At 45.2% G+C, this 15,564-nt stretch overlaps 1 protein-coding gene across 1 annotated transcript in view; it reads right to left on the bottom strand.

Annotated features, from left to right (window-relative positions):
* The window catches only part of LOC126525083 (rRNA methyltransferase 1, mitochondrial-like), a 63,408-nt gene that overhangs the window by 32,335 nt on the left and 15,509 nt on the right, over positions 1-15,564 (bottom strand). Inside the window, exons 4-6 of the mRNA XM_050173145.3 lie at positions 9,972-10,042; positions 8,161-8,215; positions 1,006-1,085 (exon numbers count right to left, since the gene is read on the bottom strand). Coding sequence (XP_050029102.2) covers positions 1,006-1,085; positions 8,161-8,215; positions 9,972-10,042 — 206 coding nt within the window. The remainder of the gene's footprint in view (positions 1-1,005; positions 1,086-8,160; positions 8,216-9,971; positions 10,043-15,564) is intronic.

The raw sequence follows: 15,564 nt of genomic DNA, 5'->3' as shown, positions 1-15,564 counted from the left end.
TCGAGTTTCGGAGACACATTGAAACAAGAGCCAGACAACGCATTTGCTCACCACTGCCAGCCCTTTTCATGATAGCACCATCCCACTACGAGAAACAGTATCAGCCACGGGGGCTGAGTAGATACGAAAATGCGGCTGGCTTCACTTTGCACCCCAGATGTGAAGGTACCGTCAACACGGCATGAAAACCATACCTTTCGTCAGAGACTCTTAAATTCAACAAGATTACTATTTCTCATTCAAGTTTACCTTTTTTGATTTCATGATAATTTGGAAAATTTTGCGGCCCCTTCTGTGTAAGAAAAATCTATGGGCAACTGTATTCACTTGCATGAAAGATCGAACACAATGCAACGAAATTTCTATACAGTGATGTTAATTGTGGATTTTACGAACTATGTTATGATGTGGTTTAACTGCGCTTTCATTTTTGTTCCCAACAATTTTCGAAAGTCGTGAGGGAGAGCGTTCTTTTATTGATCAACATTCAGCTAGCGCCTAGTAGATCCCATCGAAATTCCCAGCATGCATAAAGCACATGAAAGTGACTGCAATGTGCAATTTCAATGCAGACCTGGAGCCATGTTGAGTGTGGCTCCCTTAGCCTAGTTACATAACTGCTTTCAAGTGTTGTCGGATGCTGCCACCACCAAAAATATATGCTGCCGCACTGCTGCGCTATTCAGGATTTTGTCAATCACAGAATGTGACTGGGCAACCAGTACTTGAGGTATGAGCGAGTGCCACAACTGACCATGCTAAGCAATTATTGGTTAACTGATCCCACTGGCATCACAGTCACAGTAGTAAATGCCAAATGGGAAACCAACCTTCCAGTTCATTTACTGGGTTTATTCCTACTGTAAGTACTGTACCAGCACTAGCTTTGTCAGGCATATTTCTTTTGGATGGCAGCAGCTTTTTCAACAGTGCCAATCCGCAGTGCTGCAGCGAGAAATTACGGTTCAACAAACAAATGCTATACAAAAACGAAAAAAGACTTACCTGTCCTTGCTAGGCATGAAAATCTTCTGGACACCAAAATAGCAAGACGATCGAAGAACAGCCCCAAAGTTCATTGGATCCTGCAGGAGAAGCAAGAAGTGGCCGGTCATAATTTGTGCAACGCACATATTAAAATTCCTACTGGGATCTTAGGAGGAAAGCCAGAAGAAGCCCAGCATGCCTTCACGGCAAAGCACTGAGGCAATGAGGGAGCACACACACTCTTAACTAAGATACTGATTGTTCAAATAGGGATTGACTGATTGATCAAATAACTAATTAGCTGACTGATTCATCAATGACAAATTAACCAATTAATCAAACTGAAAAACTTATTGATCAAATTACTGATTAACTGATTGATTGGTCAGATGACTGATTAACAGACGGCAATCAATCAACTTATGAACAAAGTGATAGTGTTCAACACCCACAAGCAACACAGAGGCTATTACAGACAGCGCAGTGGAGAGCTACGGGTTAATTTTGACCACCTTGGCTTGCTTAATGCACACCCTAAGCACCAGTACACACCGCATTTACTCGAATCTAGGCTGGCCCCAATTCTAAGCCGACCCCCAAGAATCCGAAGCCAGAAAAAAAAAAAAAGGAACTTACCTCAAATGTAGGTCGAACAAATGCACAAAATGAAAACGGCATTTACCAAATCTGAATCATGGGCAGCTGCTCTATGTGTCCGAACAAAGTCTGCCAATACTGTCTCCACCTCGTGGTCACGGCCTTTCCGTGGTCCAGTAAATGCCATCCTCGTTGTGGCGCACGCAAAAAGCACCACAACTACTAAGCCACCAAGGTGGACACACACTAAACTAGGAGACACCACACTCTGCTTCACACATGAAGGCTAGGGAGACTTCTGTCAGTGCTTGCATTTGCTACCAACAATAACGGCGTCACATAGGACAGAAACATACAGCCATGTATCATGTAATGCATGTGCCGCAAGTCTCATACTTTCATATCCCAAAATCATCATCATCAGCCTGGTTACGCCCACTGCAGGGCAAAGGCCTCTCCCATACTTCTCCAACTACCCCGGTCATGTGCTAATTGTGGCCATGTTGTCCCTGCAAACTTCTTAATCTCATCCGCCCACCTAACTTTCTGCCGCCCCCTGCTACGCTTCCCTTCCCTTGGAATCCAGTCCGTAACCATTAATGACCATCGGTTATCTTCCCCCCTCATTACATGTCATGCCCATGCTCATTTCTTTTTCTTGATTTCAACTAAGATGTCATTAACTCACGTTTGTACCCTCACCCAATCTGCTCTTTTGTTATCCCTTAACGTTACACCCAAAATCATATAACACATAACTACCGTGGAAACATAAGTTCAGACCAGTTGATGTTGCATAAATTGGTGTCACCATCTCAAATAACGTCAATAGGAAGGATCATGTAAATAGCATATGTGGATTTAACATATGTGGATGTAAATAACATATGTGGATAAGCAAAAACTTGAATTCTTGAAAAGAAAATTGGCGCATGCAACGCCTCCAGTTATACAGGCGTATACAGCCATTGTATACAGGCGTATACAGCCATTGTAAGCCCTTCTTTGGGTTATGCTAGTGCTATATGGGATCCTCACCAGCAATATCAGATTAACCAACTTGAACGGATTCAGAGACTCGCAGTACGGTTTATATTTTCAGCATATCACAAAACACAGTCCATAACCACCTCGCTCGCTAGGGAAAATTTATGGGCACTGGCAACACGCAGAAAAATCGCACGACTGAAGTTTTTGTACCAGCTCTCTACTAATAAATTTAACTTCGATCAGTCGTGCTAGTTGTTACGTCCTGGCAGAGTCTCTCCCCGTGTGAATCACCCTCATGTTTTTATGCCTTATCATGCCAGAATTGATGTTTTTAATTATTCTCCCCTTGTTAAGACAACTGAAGACTGGAATGCCCTTGATGTACAGATTTTTGATGGCACAATGACTGCACAATCACTTGAACGGAAGCTGGAAATGTACTTCTTGTGATGTATTTATTTTGTTTCATTGCTTGATGGGTTGACAAAATGAGTCAATCCTCCCACCCTGTACAAGCCCAAAAAGGGCTAACAGTATTCAAAATAAATAAATAAATTTAAATCACAGTACATTAGACAATATGCGGATAATGAATACCTTCTTCCGCAAGCGGGATAGCCGAAAGTGGACGTGGAGGAGCCCGAATGGCAAGACTAAAAATGAAATAGGCCTTATACACTGCGCTAACCCTGGCATCATACAAGATGTGGACGTGCTTGGCAAGGTGTGCTACAGTGACCATAGGATGGTAAGAACTCGAATTAGCCTAGCCTTGAGGAGGGAACGGAAGAAACTGGTACATAAGAAGCCGTTAGATGAGTTAGCGGTACGAGGGAAAATACAGGAATTCTGGATCAAGCTACAGAACAGGTATTCGGCTTTAACTCAGGAAGAGGACGTTAGTGTTGAAACAATAAATGACAATCTTATGGGCATTATTAAGGAGTCTGCAATAGAAGTCGGTGGTAACTCCATTAGACAGGATACGAGTAAGCTACCACAGAAGACGAAAGATCTGATCAAGAAACGCCAATGTATGAAAGCCTCTAATCCTACAGCTAGAATAGAACTGGAAGAGCTTTTCAAGTTAATCAACAAGCGTAAGACAGCTGACATAAGGAAGTATAATATGGATAGAACTGAACATGCTCTCAGGAACGGAGGAAGCCTAAAAGCAGTGAAGAACCTAGGAATAGGCAAGAATCAGATGTATGCGTTAAGAGACAAAGCCGGCAATATCATTACTAATAAGGATGAGATAGTTCAAGTGGCTGAGGAGTTCTATAGAGATTTATACAGTACCAGTGGTACCCACGACGATAATGGAAGAGAGAATAGTCTAGAAGAATTTGAAATCCCACAAGTAACGCCAGAAGTAAAGAATGCCTTGGGAGCTATGCAAAGTGAGAAGGCAGCTGGGGAGGCTCAGGTTACAGCAGATTTGTTGAAGGATGGTGGGCAGATTGTTCTAGAGAAACTGGCCACCCTGTATACGCAATGCCTCATGACCTCGAGCGTACCGGAACCCTGGAAGAATGCTAACATAATCCTAATCCATAAGAAAGGGGATGACAAAAACTTGAAAGACTATAGACCCATCAGCTTACTGTCTGTTGCCTACAAAGTATTTACTAAGGTACAGTCGCCGACAGATTTTCCGGACCCCAAAAATTCGGACATGCCCGATTATTCGGTCAGCTTCGCGGCACCGCCATTCTCCCCATAGACCATAATGTATAACAACTGCTGAAAGTTCGGACACCTTGCAACCTCTCGTCTGATTTTTCGGATACTCCTTGAGCCAACTCGATCGAGGGCATCATGCACCGACTCTGACCGGCGCATAGTTCGACTTGCTGAACGCCATTTTTGTTTTGAACGGAGCCTCCTTGCTGTCCCACGAAGTGGCGCTACTGGAAATCCCCGCTCATCATCATCGTTTCTGCCTGGTTCGATAGAGTGGCTGTACAGCAGTTCCGTTTTCAGCTTAGTAAGCCATGTCAAGACAATCCAGCAGCTGATTTGCTTCTTTCACGCGCGACGCTGCGAGCAGGCCGCATTGTTCGTTTGTGCGACTGGCGTCGGCACGGTGGTGTTTGCTTTGTGTGCTGTGTCGAGGTTTCGGTGATCTAACTCGGCGTACGGAAACATCGCATCAGGTGTCTAATGGCGCCGACAGTGCCCGCGCAGACTGCGCTGGGGAATGCCGGCAAGCGGGTGCCGGGAGGCCTAAGATTTGTCGCCTTCCAATGTGCTCCCTACTGACGCGGAAAATGTTCTGCCGAAACCTGCGCAGTGGTTGCATTGCGATTCCGGACACCGTCTCATTTGACAGCTTCACAGGTGCTGACACTGCTGTACTGACATGCGCAGAACTCAACGACGGCGAGATCATTCGTCAGGTTTCTGCTGCACCGCCGGACGATGACTCCGAGTCGGAAGATGACGCACCATGTGCTACGCTGCCCTCGCAGGTGGAGCGTGCACAAGCAGTGACTGTGCTTTCAGCCGCCTATAGTGACCGTACGACCCTCTCCGAGATTCAGGCTTATCTGATTGCGCGTAAACGGAACAGCGTGCAACGGCGCACTCACGATTTCTTGAAGCCTACTGCCGAGCCCGAATAAGTGCGTGGAAATAAAGGATCTCATTTTTTTTTTCTTAATAATCCGCTTTTTCGGACACGTGTTTATTCGGACATTTCCGCAGTCCCCGTGAAGTCCGAATTAACGGTCGGCGACTGTAATCGCAAATAGAATCAGGAATACCTTAGACTTCTGTCAACCAAAGGACCAGGCAGGATCCCATAAAGGCTACTCAACAATAGACCATATTCACACTGTCAATCAGGTGATAGAGAAATGTGCGGAATATAACCAACCCTTATATATAGCTTTCACTGATTACGAGAAAGCGTTTGATTCAGTCGAAACCTCAGCAGTCATGAAGGCACTACGGAATCAGGGTGTAGATGAGCCATATGTAAAGATACTGGAAGATATCTATAGCGGTTCCACAGCCACCATAGTCCTCCATAAAGAAATCAACAAAGTCTCAATAAAGAAAGGCGTCAGGCAGGGAGATACGATCTCTCCAATGCTATTCACAGTGTGTTTACAAGAGGTATTCAGAGACCTGGATTGGGAAGAATTGGAGATAAGAATTAATGGAGAATACCTTAGTAACTTGCGATTCGCTGATGATATTGCCTTGATTAGTAACTCAGGGGACCAATTGCAATGCATGCTCACCGACCTGGAAAGGCAAAGCAGAAGGGTGGGTATAAAAATTTATGTGCAGGAAACTAAAGTAATGTTTAATAGTCTCAGAAGAGAACAGCAGTTTACAATAGGTAGCGAGGCACTGCAAGTGGTAAGGGAATACATCTACTTGGGGCAGGTAGTGACCGCGGATCCGGATCATGAGAATGAAATAATCAGAAGAATAAGAATGGGCTGGGGTGCGTTTGGCAGGCATTCTCAGATCATGAACAGCAGGTTGCCATTATCCCTCAAGAAAAAACTGTATAACAGCTGTGTCTTACCAGTACTCACCTACGGGGCAGAAACCTGGAGGCTTACGAATAGGGTTCTACTTAAATTGAGGACGACACAACGAACTATGGAAAGGAGAATGATGGGTGTAACGTTAAGGGATAAGAAAACAGCAGATTGGATGAGGGAACAAACACGAGTTTATGACATCTTTGTTGAAATCAAGAAAATGAAATGGGCTTGGGCAGGACATGTAATGAGGAGGGAAGATAACCGATAGTCATTAATGGTTACGGACTGGATTCCAAGGGAAGGGAAGCGTAGCAGGGGGCGGCAGAAAGTTAGGTTGGCGGATGAGATTAAAAAGTTTGCAGGTTCAACATGGCCACAATTAGTACATGACCGGAGTAGTTGGAGAAGTATGGGAGAGGCCTTTGCCCTGAAGTGGGCGTAACCAGGCTGATGATGATGATGATTATGATGATGATAATGATGCATTACACAGACTGCAGAAACATTGGCAGTGATGGCCACGAAAAGCAGTGTATTGTTTCTGTGGTCGTCCCTTGTCCAATGCGCTGTGATTTACAAAGTACAGTAGAACCTCGTTCATATATGTTGCAAAAGAAAGATGCGAGAAAAACATACTAAACAGGAAAGTCTATCATCCGAAGTTGTTAAATATACTGGCAGAGTTAAATTAGTTGACATCTACGTAACGCAATGCTTTGCACGAATAGCTGCAGCACAAGATGCCGACGCATGCCACGCTGATGGGGACTGAGAAGCTCAAGCTGTGCATTGTCGTTTTTGTGACTTCGACAAAGCTCATATTTGCGTCCCTCGAATTCGGCCTGGATCAGCAGCTTTTTCGAGTGAGGCATTTTTGCAGGAAGCTTCGAGATGACCACTCGGCACAGATCGTTAAGTCGCATAAGTGTGAAGTGTGAAGCTGGTGGCGCCCGAGCGACCGTTGTTGTTGAAACGCACATTCTCGTTCAATTGCGCTTCGTCGTATTCCTTTGCGAAACCAAAACGAAATCGAGCTTGTGCATGATGCCAGAATACAATGCCTATGATGGCCCCTGAGCGAAATGTGTGAAACATGACACTCACTTTGCACCGCCGGCAGCAGGGAACAGCAGTGCGTTTGTGTCATCACCTGTTAAAAGCGTGGAGTATTCTTCCTATGGCACAGCACCACACACGCTGTGGAACAGATACGCGAGGTTGGAAGCAACAGTGAGGTTGGAAGCAATAGCTGTAGATGCGGTGTGCGACGACCGGGGAAGAGATGTGCTGATACCGGAACAGGAAACTCGGGGCGCATCGGCGTTTTCATGCGGGACAAGTGGACAATTAATAGGGGGAAGCTGCTGCTGCGGGCCGCTACTGCTCTCGATACGTGCCTAGCACCTTTTCTTGTTTACATGGGATCTAGTGGACGAAAAACATGTCATACAATCGCAGTTTGGCGATTTAGTGACCGTTGGTGCCAAGGGATTGTGTTCCCTGAGAATGTATGAACCAGTAAAAGAGAAGCGTAACTGTATTGGGTCATTTTTTTTTGTTCTCTATTGCGAATGTTGACTCAAGGAAATGGTATATAATGGGATCACATCAAAGAGGTTCTACTGTATTTGTTACATCACGGACCTGAACCTATTTACCAGGAAACGAGCAGAGTAACACGATTTTGTGACCAGTGACCGCAATGCAACGCTCATGACCAAAACGTAGTGCGTCGCATACTGAAAGCGCAGAGGTGCACAAATAATATGCAATTTCAAGCAAACTTCCTCTGCGTCAAAATTGCGCATTGCTGCAAACTGCACCTCGTTCTACAGCAGGATACCCAATAGCGCTTAAAAAAGAGAGGGACAGACATAAAAACTACAACACACAGCGCTTCCACTTCCACTTAAAAGTTCCCAATATGACAAAACTAACTAGGCCAAATCAGTGCCTCCCTCTATAAGGCGTGCGTGGTGATCAGGAAAAAATTTTTTATTTTACTAACTTATAATTTCTGCAGTGCAAGTCCACTTTAACCAGGACGTAGTGCGACATCTTAATTAAAAGTTCATCTTACCAGTATCCTATCCATGTAGAGCCATAGCAGCCTACCAGGCTTATCCCTGATGTCACTGAAACGCAACAAGAGGATGGGGGGGGGGGAGAACTCATCAGACATAGCACAAAGTACAGGCCTAGCCCAAAAATTTATCTAGAAACTCCTATGGGAATTGTCTAAGTATGTGTAAGCATTGTGCCACTGACTCATCTCCATGCAGCCCGTGTCATTATCAATGTTAAGAAACTTGAGCCAACCAGTATAAATGCTTATCAACCCTAATTGGCCACTATCAACCTTATTGGACTACATCCAACCCTTATAAACTTTTATCTGTTGTTATCAACCTTATCACAATCTGATCCTATTCACTCATCTGTCCTTAACCACCTTACTGAACCTGATCCAACCCTTATAAACCCATATCAGTGCTACTGTCACATTCGAATTAATGGAAGTTGACTGTACAATAATACTGCCTACTTGAAAGCATACAGCAGTGGACACACGGTCATCGCATGAACAGCCTTTTTCAATAATAGATGGGCTACTCCGTGCCTGTACCATACATGCCATTCAGCTGTGTGGTCCGATTTCTGTGGCACTTCTAACACTCCAGACCCCTGGATGATGAGTACAAGAATTGTTTTCATTCACCAAGGCACTGGAACTTTTAACATACCCCAGGAACTTCCTTAAATAGCCTGTAGTCAGCATGGCGATCACAGGCAACGCAGTCCATATAATGTTGAGATAGACTGAATGGCACTGTCTAGGCAATAAGCAAAAACCTGTTTTTTTTTAACAGTAAAGTGCCTCCTACGCCTTTTTCACATAGAACATCACTAGCCACCACAAACAAAGAAGTCTTTACCACAAAGGTGCTAATCAGATTGGACTGGCTGGAACCTCACAGTCAGATACATAGAATCCGCCAAGTTGAGCTGAAAGCAAAATTCAATAATTTTAAAGCACATCATGAGACTTTAAACTCCTTCAAGGCCCTGAAAATGGCAGTTCCATATTCGGCAGGGTTGAATAGTTTCAAACACCACTGCGAACCTCAAGTACAGGTCCCCCCCGCAAGGAGGGACACTATGTCACGTACAATTTTTTTTCTTTGAGTACAGCCAACACAGCTTTGATGAGGCAGTTTTCATGCAGTTGTTTGAGTGCTACACAGCAGCAGTCAAGCAATCAGTGCATGGGACATCACAAAATGACAGCCTTAACCAGTGGTGGAGAATGACAAGTGCACGAACAAACTCTGCCCTCAATCTCAATTTTTATTCTGTACACCCATCGCAATATTTACCACAATGTTTGATGTATGTCACTGCTGCAGTTTGTTCTTCGACCCTTTCTGGAACAAAGTTCTTTTAGGGAAGCAAAAATTTCACATTACCGTATAGGCTCGTGTAAGGACTGCACCGCTAACTTGGCAGGCCAAAATTTGGGGAAAAAATTTTCCTACAGAGAAGCCATTGCCTTTGGTGCCCGAATACTGTGCGCTGCGTACTTACACGTGCCACTACTAGCTGCACATTGACCTCTGATGCAATGATACATACTCCCGGGGATCTGGGGTGTGCACAAGTATATTTATCTGCGACACAAGTCGACAAACTATGTAATTAACATTACTGGCACTCCCATTACTGAAAATAGTTTTGCTGTCTGTTTTTGTCGGTGTCAGGCATTTCCTGCAAAACCTTGATTCTTACAAGAACAAATGGACCAAAAAGGGTTAAGAATGTTAAAGCCCTGTCAGTGAATCTTTCAGTTTTCCTGGACTTAGTCAGCAACTTGGTTCATTTCAAGCACCTTACCTATCGTCCAAGGAGCCCAACAAGGTTTCCCCTTGCAGAACAGGAAGCTTGGATGTATCAAGGCACACCCCCTGCAAGATACAGGCAAATATTGTTCTACAAAAACAGGTTGTAACAAGCTAACGCATACAAGTAATGAAATGCAATTGAACCTCTCTTGTTAACGAAGCAAACATTTCAAAAATCAATATAATGAACCACATCTAGCTTAAAACTAAAATTAACTGATAATTTTGTGTCAATGTCAGCTGGTGCTGCGAGATGACTGGCGTCGGTAACTCGTCTGCTGCACGAGTTGACAACACACCATCTGACAACCCACCGAACAGGAGGTGCTGCTGAAGTAGGGTTCTGAACAAATACCGTAAAAACACAAACATAATACAAGGTATTTTCTTATGTTTTAACAAGCATACTTTCCTTCTCATATTATATTCAGGTCTCAACACTTCTCACGCTACTCTATGAATCTAGTCATGACTTCAGTTTTGAAACATAATAAGCAGCATGCATCAATCGCTATTGTCACTAGGCGCTGCAATAGATGGAAGTGGAAAATAAAAACAGATACGCCCGTGCTCAACGCGCACACCGTGACGATACATTTGCCAAGGACAGTATACCACATACCCTAAGGGCTATCATCCCTTTTCCCTGATGTTGAGGTGCACGATGGCATCACCAGCAATGCAGCAAGCAGAAAGTGATTTTGGCTGCTAAAAATGCCAGCAACAGTGCTGCTTACATGACAGTTTGCAGTGATCGAAGCTGGGGCTGGTGGCAACGAAAAGCACTTCTTTAATGGAGCAGGAAGAGAATGTTTTTGGGGTACTGCAAAAGATGGCTCTCAAATCGAGGACTTGGCGGCCATTGCCCATGTAAAGCACAATGCTACCTGCATCTTGTGAATGCAGAGACATCACGCTGCCACGTCGCACAATGTTTTAATCTGTGCAACAGACGAAAGGACGACGCATCACGCAACTCTACCACCACTTCGCATGCAGCCTTTGCCAACGATAAAGAGCAGGCACCATCCGCACAATTTTTAATACGAAAGCATTATAGTACGTCCCATGAGGAAGAAAAGCCGGCGTTGTCCGCAACGAGTGGTAACAAAATCATCATCATCAGTAACGTCATCAGTGTCTTGTTTGCCTCCAGTAGCAATACAGAATTAAAGTTAGAACAAGTTAGAGTAAGGTGGCTTAAAGGGGTCCTGAACCACCCCTCGGGCTTGGTGAAAAGACTTAGTCTGCGGATAGCATATGCTGCTTTGGATACCTCAGCCAAATTTTGCAGTTGTGCGTGGCGCGTGGAGCTCGCAAGTGGAGCGCAAGGTCACCTTTCTCTCGTACGCTCTCTTTTCAACAGAAGCCTGCTCATCACTCTTTCCTGGATGCTTTATTTCATAATCAGTACGTTCTTCGTACTGTTACTGTGTATATTTATTGACAAAGTTTAATAGGCAGGCTGAAGTAAGCAAAAATCTGCTTTCGAATTTCGATAATGATTACATACCTCCAGAAGAAATGGACTATCGTCTGCTCACACTTGGTGCGACTGCCTGCATAGCAATTAAACTTTGGCCACCCTGCTTATCAGTGTCATAGCTATCAGGTCTCGCTAATTTCGACTAGTTTTGAACGCTCAACTAGCATTGAACTCCGCGAAACTTAAGGCCAGGCCACATGCAAGCTTCGTCTTAAGCTTGTTCATCTGAAGCAGATTTTTTTTTGTATTGAGTCCATTGAAAACCAAACAAACGTTTCCATGTTGTTCGTTATATGCGAGAATTCGGCTTAACCGAGTTTGTCTTAACAAGAGTTTATTGTATCGTAATACCACATATAACGATACATCGGTTATAACGATGAGCAGACTAAAGAGTCTCAACTTATACATTAGGGCTATGGAAAAAAACAACATATAACGATATATTACTCACCGCATATAAGGTATAACGGTCAAAATCTTGCCTTTTGGATGGCGCTTTCCACGCAGAATAATCATGAAATTTGCATTGCTAAGTTTCCCTTAAACGAACGATGCTGAGGCAGGGCGATACGTTTGTCTACACTAATTCTCATTTGCCACCATTAACCGAGCAGCGCATCCCACCTACACGCCAATTGCGAAAGCCACGGAGAGCATAGCTAGTTGGCAGAGCGCCCCACAAGATGGCGCCAGCCACTTCGCATCAGCATCGCCTACGATCGTGCTAGCATAAGGAGAGAAAAAAATTTATAGAAAGCAAGAAGCGAAGCAGCATCTACCCTATGTCCCCTTCTCAGTGAGTGCAGAAGTGCACTGCAGAAGCAGCAGCGGACAGCTCAGCTCATAGAAGGCAGCGCCAACAAAGCGCAATGTTGTGTCGCTCGAGACGATGCTGCAAATTTTGCAAGACTCAAAGTATGAGCTCATGCATGAGCACCATGATCATGACGGCTGAACCCAGGGGCCATGACAATCAACGAAAAAGGCGGGCTATGTGCACCATGGCAAAACCCCCGATGATAGTGGAACCAACACGGTGGAAGCCGCTGACATTATCGAGTTCGGGAAGGATGTCACTACTGACAATGAAACAGGTAGTGGTTCAATGGAGCAGTTTCCAAGTGCAAATAGTGCTGCCTCGTTATGCAAAGAGGTCTCCAATGGGGCAATTGTTGTCACAACTGACGGCAGCATTGTGCAATGGGGACGACGTGATTGACAATGACCCATCTTTGACACCGACCCCAATGTCCACCCGAAGTGCGCTGTTGTCGATAGAGTCCCTCCTCGATTTCATGCACGCTAAATTATTGGGCAGGTCATGTTATGCGTAGGTTAGATAACTAGTAGATCATTAGGGTCACAGAATGGGTGCCAAGAGAGAAGCAGAGTCGAGGACGGCAGAAGACTAGGTGGGGTGATAGTTGGAATCGGTTGATGCAGGACAGGTAATTAGAGATCGCGGGGAGGGGCCTCTGTCCTGCAGTGGACAGAAAATAAGCTGATGATGATGAAATTATTGCCACTAGTGTTCACACAGCAGCTGGAAACTGCAGTTGTGAACCTGAAACTCCCATGAAAGCAAGGGCAGATTTCGCAATATTTCAGTGCGCCTAACACTTGATACGCTGTTTACAGGTATAAATAAACATTTTATTTTTCATCTTCTTTATATGGCTATCTTTTAGTGAAGTGGCAAATGTGGTTTTGGAACTACATGGGTATGTTCGGTAGCTTTTTTTACGGCAATCCGGATATAGCGATGATTGGATATAACGATCAGATTTTTTGTTCTTGATATTGTTAGTGGGCTGCACTGTACTGCGGCTGCCGTGGGTTGCAATGACGAGTCCACTGGCTAAGCGCACTGTGACTTGCCGAGGACAACCGCACTTGGCTTATGTTTGGCGCGTCATAGGCACCAAAATCACCAAAGCACCAAGCACCAAAGTAGTAGTGCCTATGTAAAATCCAAAACCGAATTTGGACTGTGTGCATGCAGTAGGCAGAGCATAGTCGACACATCCCTCTCCACCGTAGTCTTCGCAGTATAAGGCATTGAAGAAGCAGCGGAAGCACCACACAGGGCGTGTTTGACTGCCAACAACTCCGCTGCTGCTGAACGCATTGAAGTACTTTTTGCGGCAAAGCATTTCTGAAATAGCCTATTTTACCTTCAAGTGCACTTATCCACTTCAATAAAATGTGGCTCAGGGCCCCTTTTTAAGGTGGAGTAAAGTGAATGAAGGTGAATTAGGGTGGATTAAAGTTGATTAAGTGGATTAAGGTTGGTACAAATTGGAGCAAAGTGGATCAAGGTAGAGTTGTGAAGTACACATGACAATATACGACGTTACATATCATGGACATAACCAATTAATTTGAGAAATCATAATGCTTTCACACTGAAATCATATAAGGATACTTAAGTGACTGTCAATTTTTGTTAGGTTCAGAGTGATTTGCCACCTGTGAAAGATTCTACAATCTGCAAGGTCACGGCAAGCTTGTGCGACCCCCCCATGGTTTTCCTGTTTATCCGCCATCCGCGCCAATGCTTGCAACCAGGTCATGACCCTTTCGCACCTGCCGTGTAAATCCAAAGCTAGTTCTGTGCCGAGTTGCCTACAGCTACAGAAAGACCGATGTGCACCTACGAACGGCATCGATAAGGAGATCACCATTCCGTGTCGTAAATACAGCGGCCGTGAAAGCCTGTGTTGTCACGCCACGCACTAGCTTTCATTTGCGAGGCAGTTTGTTGGCTTTTCAAGTGTCGCACTACTGCTGAGAATAGATCTACAGTTGAACCTCGCAATAACGAAATCGGCGGGAAACGCGAAAAAAATTCACTGCCGCGAGAATTTCGTTGTTGCGAAAAGAGACAGCACAGATAGGTAATGCATCGCAGAACAAAACTTTACTGTCCAAATTCCGTTAGCTTACTTTGCAGGCTTTGCTCGAGGATATAGAACCGCATCGTTGACAGTACAAAGTGTGCCGCATGCGTCGACCAGCAGTGGCAGTAGTGCCGTAGCGCAGAATTTACGGTCAACTGCTTTCGGAGATGCGATCACTTGCCGAGATTTTGCGTAACTCGGCACCGGATGCAGAGCAACAGCACATGCAGCAGCATTTCTCCAGCGCACGCTGTTGCCCGTAGGCGCCGACGCGGCCGGTGCCGATCGCAAGAGTGATCGTATCTTGTGTATGCAAAGACAAACGATCGAGATAACAGCCCTTTCGCGCAAATCTACATCCAGCGTAGAATCCGCACACGATGCCTGTCGGGTGGTACCAAAACCAGCGTTCTTGAAGCAAGGGATGCGTATTCCAGGACGATCAGTCAATCATGGCCCCATGCGTGACATTCTATATGCCGCGACCGCCATCTCAAGCGCCATAAACAATTCCACGTAGGTGGGACGTGGATTTCTTTGTTTTTGCTGCATTTTCCCCACCGAGGCGCACATTACGCAGTGCACTGCCGCGATCGGGGATTGTTGTTCGAAACGCGCGTCCAGTTTGCGTTCAGTCTCGCCTCACGCGATTGGACTAGGCCTCGCCGAGTCAACCACGGGGAATGCAAAATGAACGCTCGTTTCAAACAAAGATCTCGCCTGCTAGGCACGCAAACACCGTCGTCACATGTCGGTAGCAACGTGCGTGCCCCTCATGGTGCCGCTTCAAACGGGCGATCAACAAACAAGATGGCGGCCATGACGTGTTTCCAGCGCACTGATCGCTTCCGGCGCTCAGTTGTTCTGGTGAACAAAAATGGCGGCGCCCACGCAAGTGTAATGTGGTGGTATTTTACGCAATTATAATGCAAAACAATCGCATTTGAGCACATTTTGGAGCCTGCTAGCCTTACGCAATATGCGGAGTTACGTTCCGGCAAATTTCGTTGATGCGGGATTGCAGTACAGCTACATTTCGTTGCCGGGAGGTACGAAATGCATTGAATCCTATGGGCGTTCGCCAGGCATACGAGAATGTTTCGTTGTCGCGGGAATTTCGTTGTTGCAGTATTTCGTTATCGCGGGTTCCGACGTACATCGATGCGACACAAGACCGTAACTTAGGTTGCTGATGC

This window comes from Dermacentor andersoni, chromosome 3 (assembly GCF_023375885.2).
Source record: "Dermacentor andersoni chromosome 3, qqDerAnde1_hic_scaffold, whole genome shotgun sequence".
Taxonomy (NCBI): domain Eukaryota; kingdom Metazoa; phylum Arthropoda; class Arachnida; order Ixodida; family Ixodidae; genus Dermacentor; species Dermacentor andersoni.
Note: the sequence above shows the minus strand (reverse complement) of the source record. Positions and strands in the feature narration are given on the sequence as shown.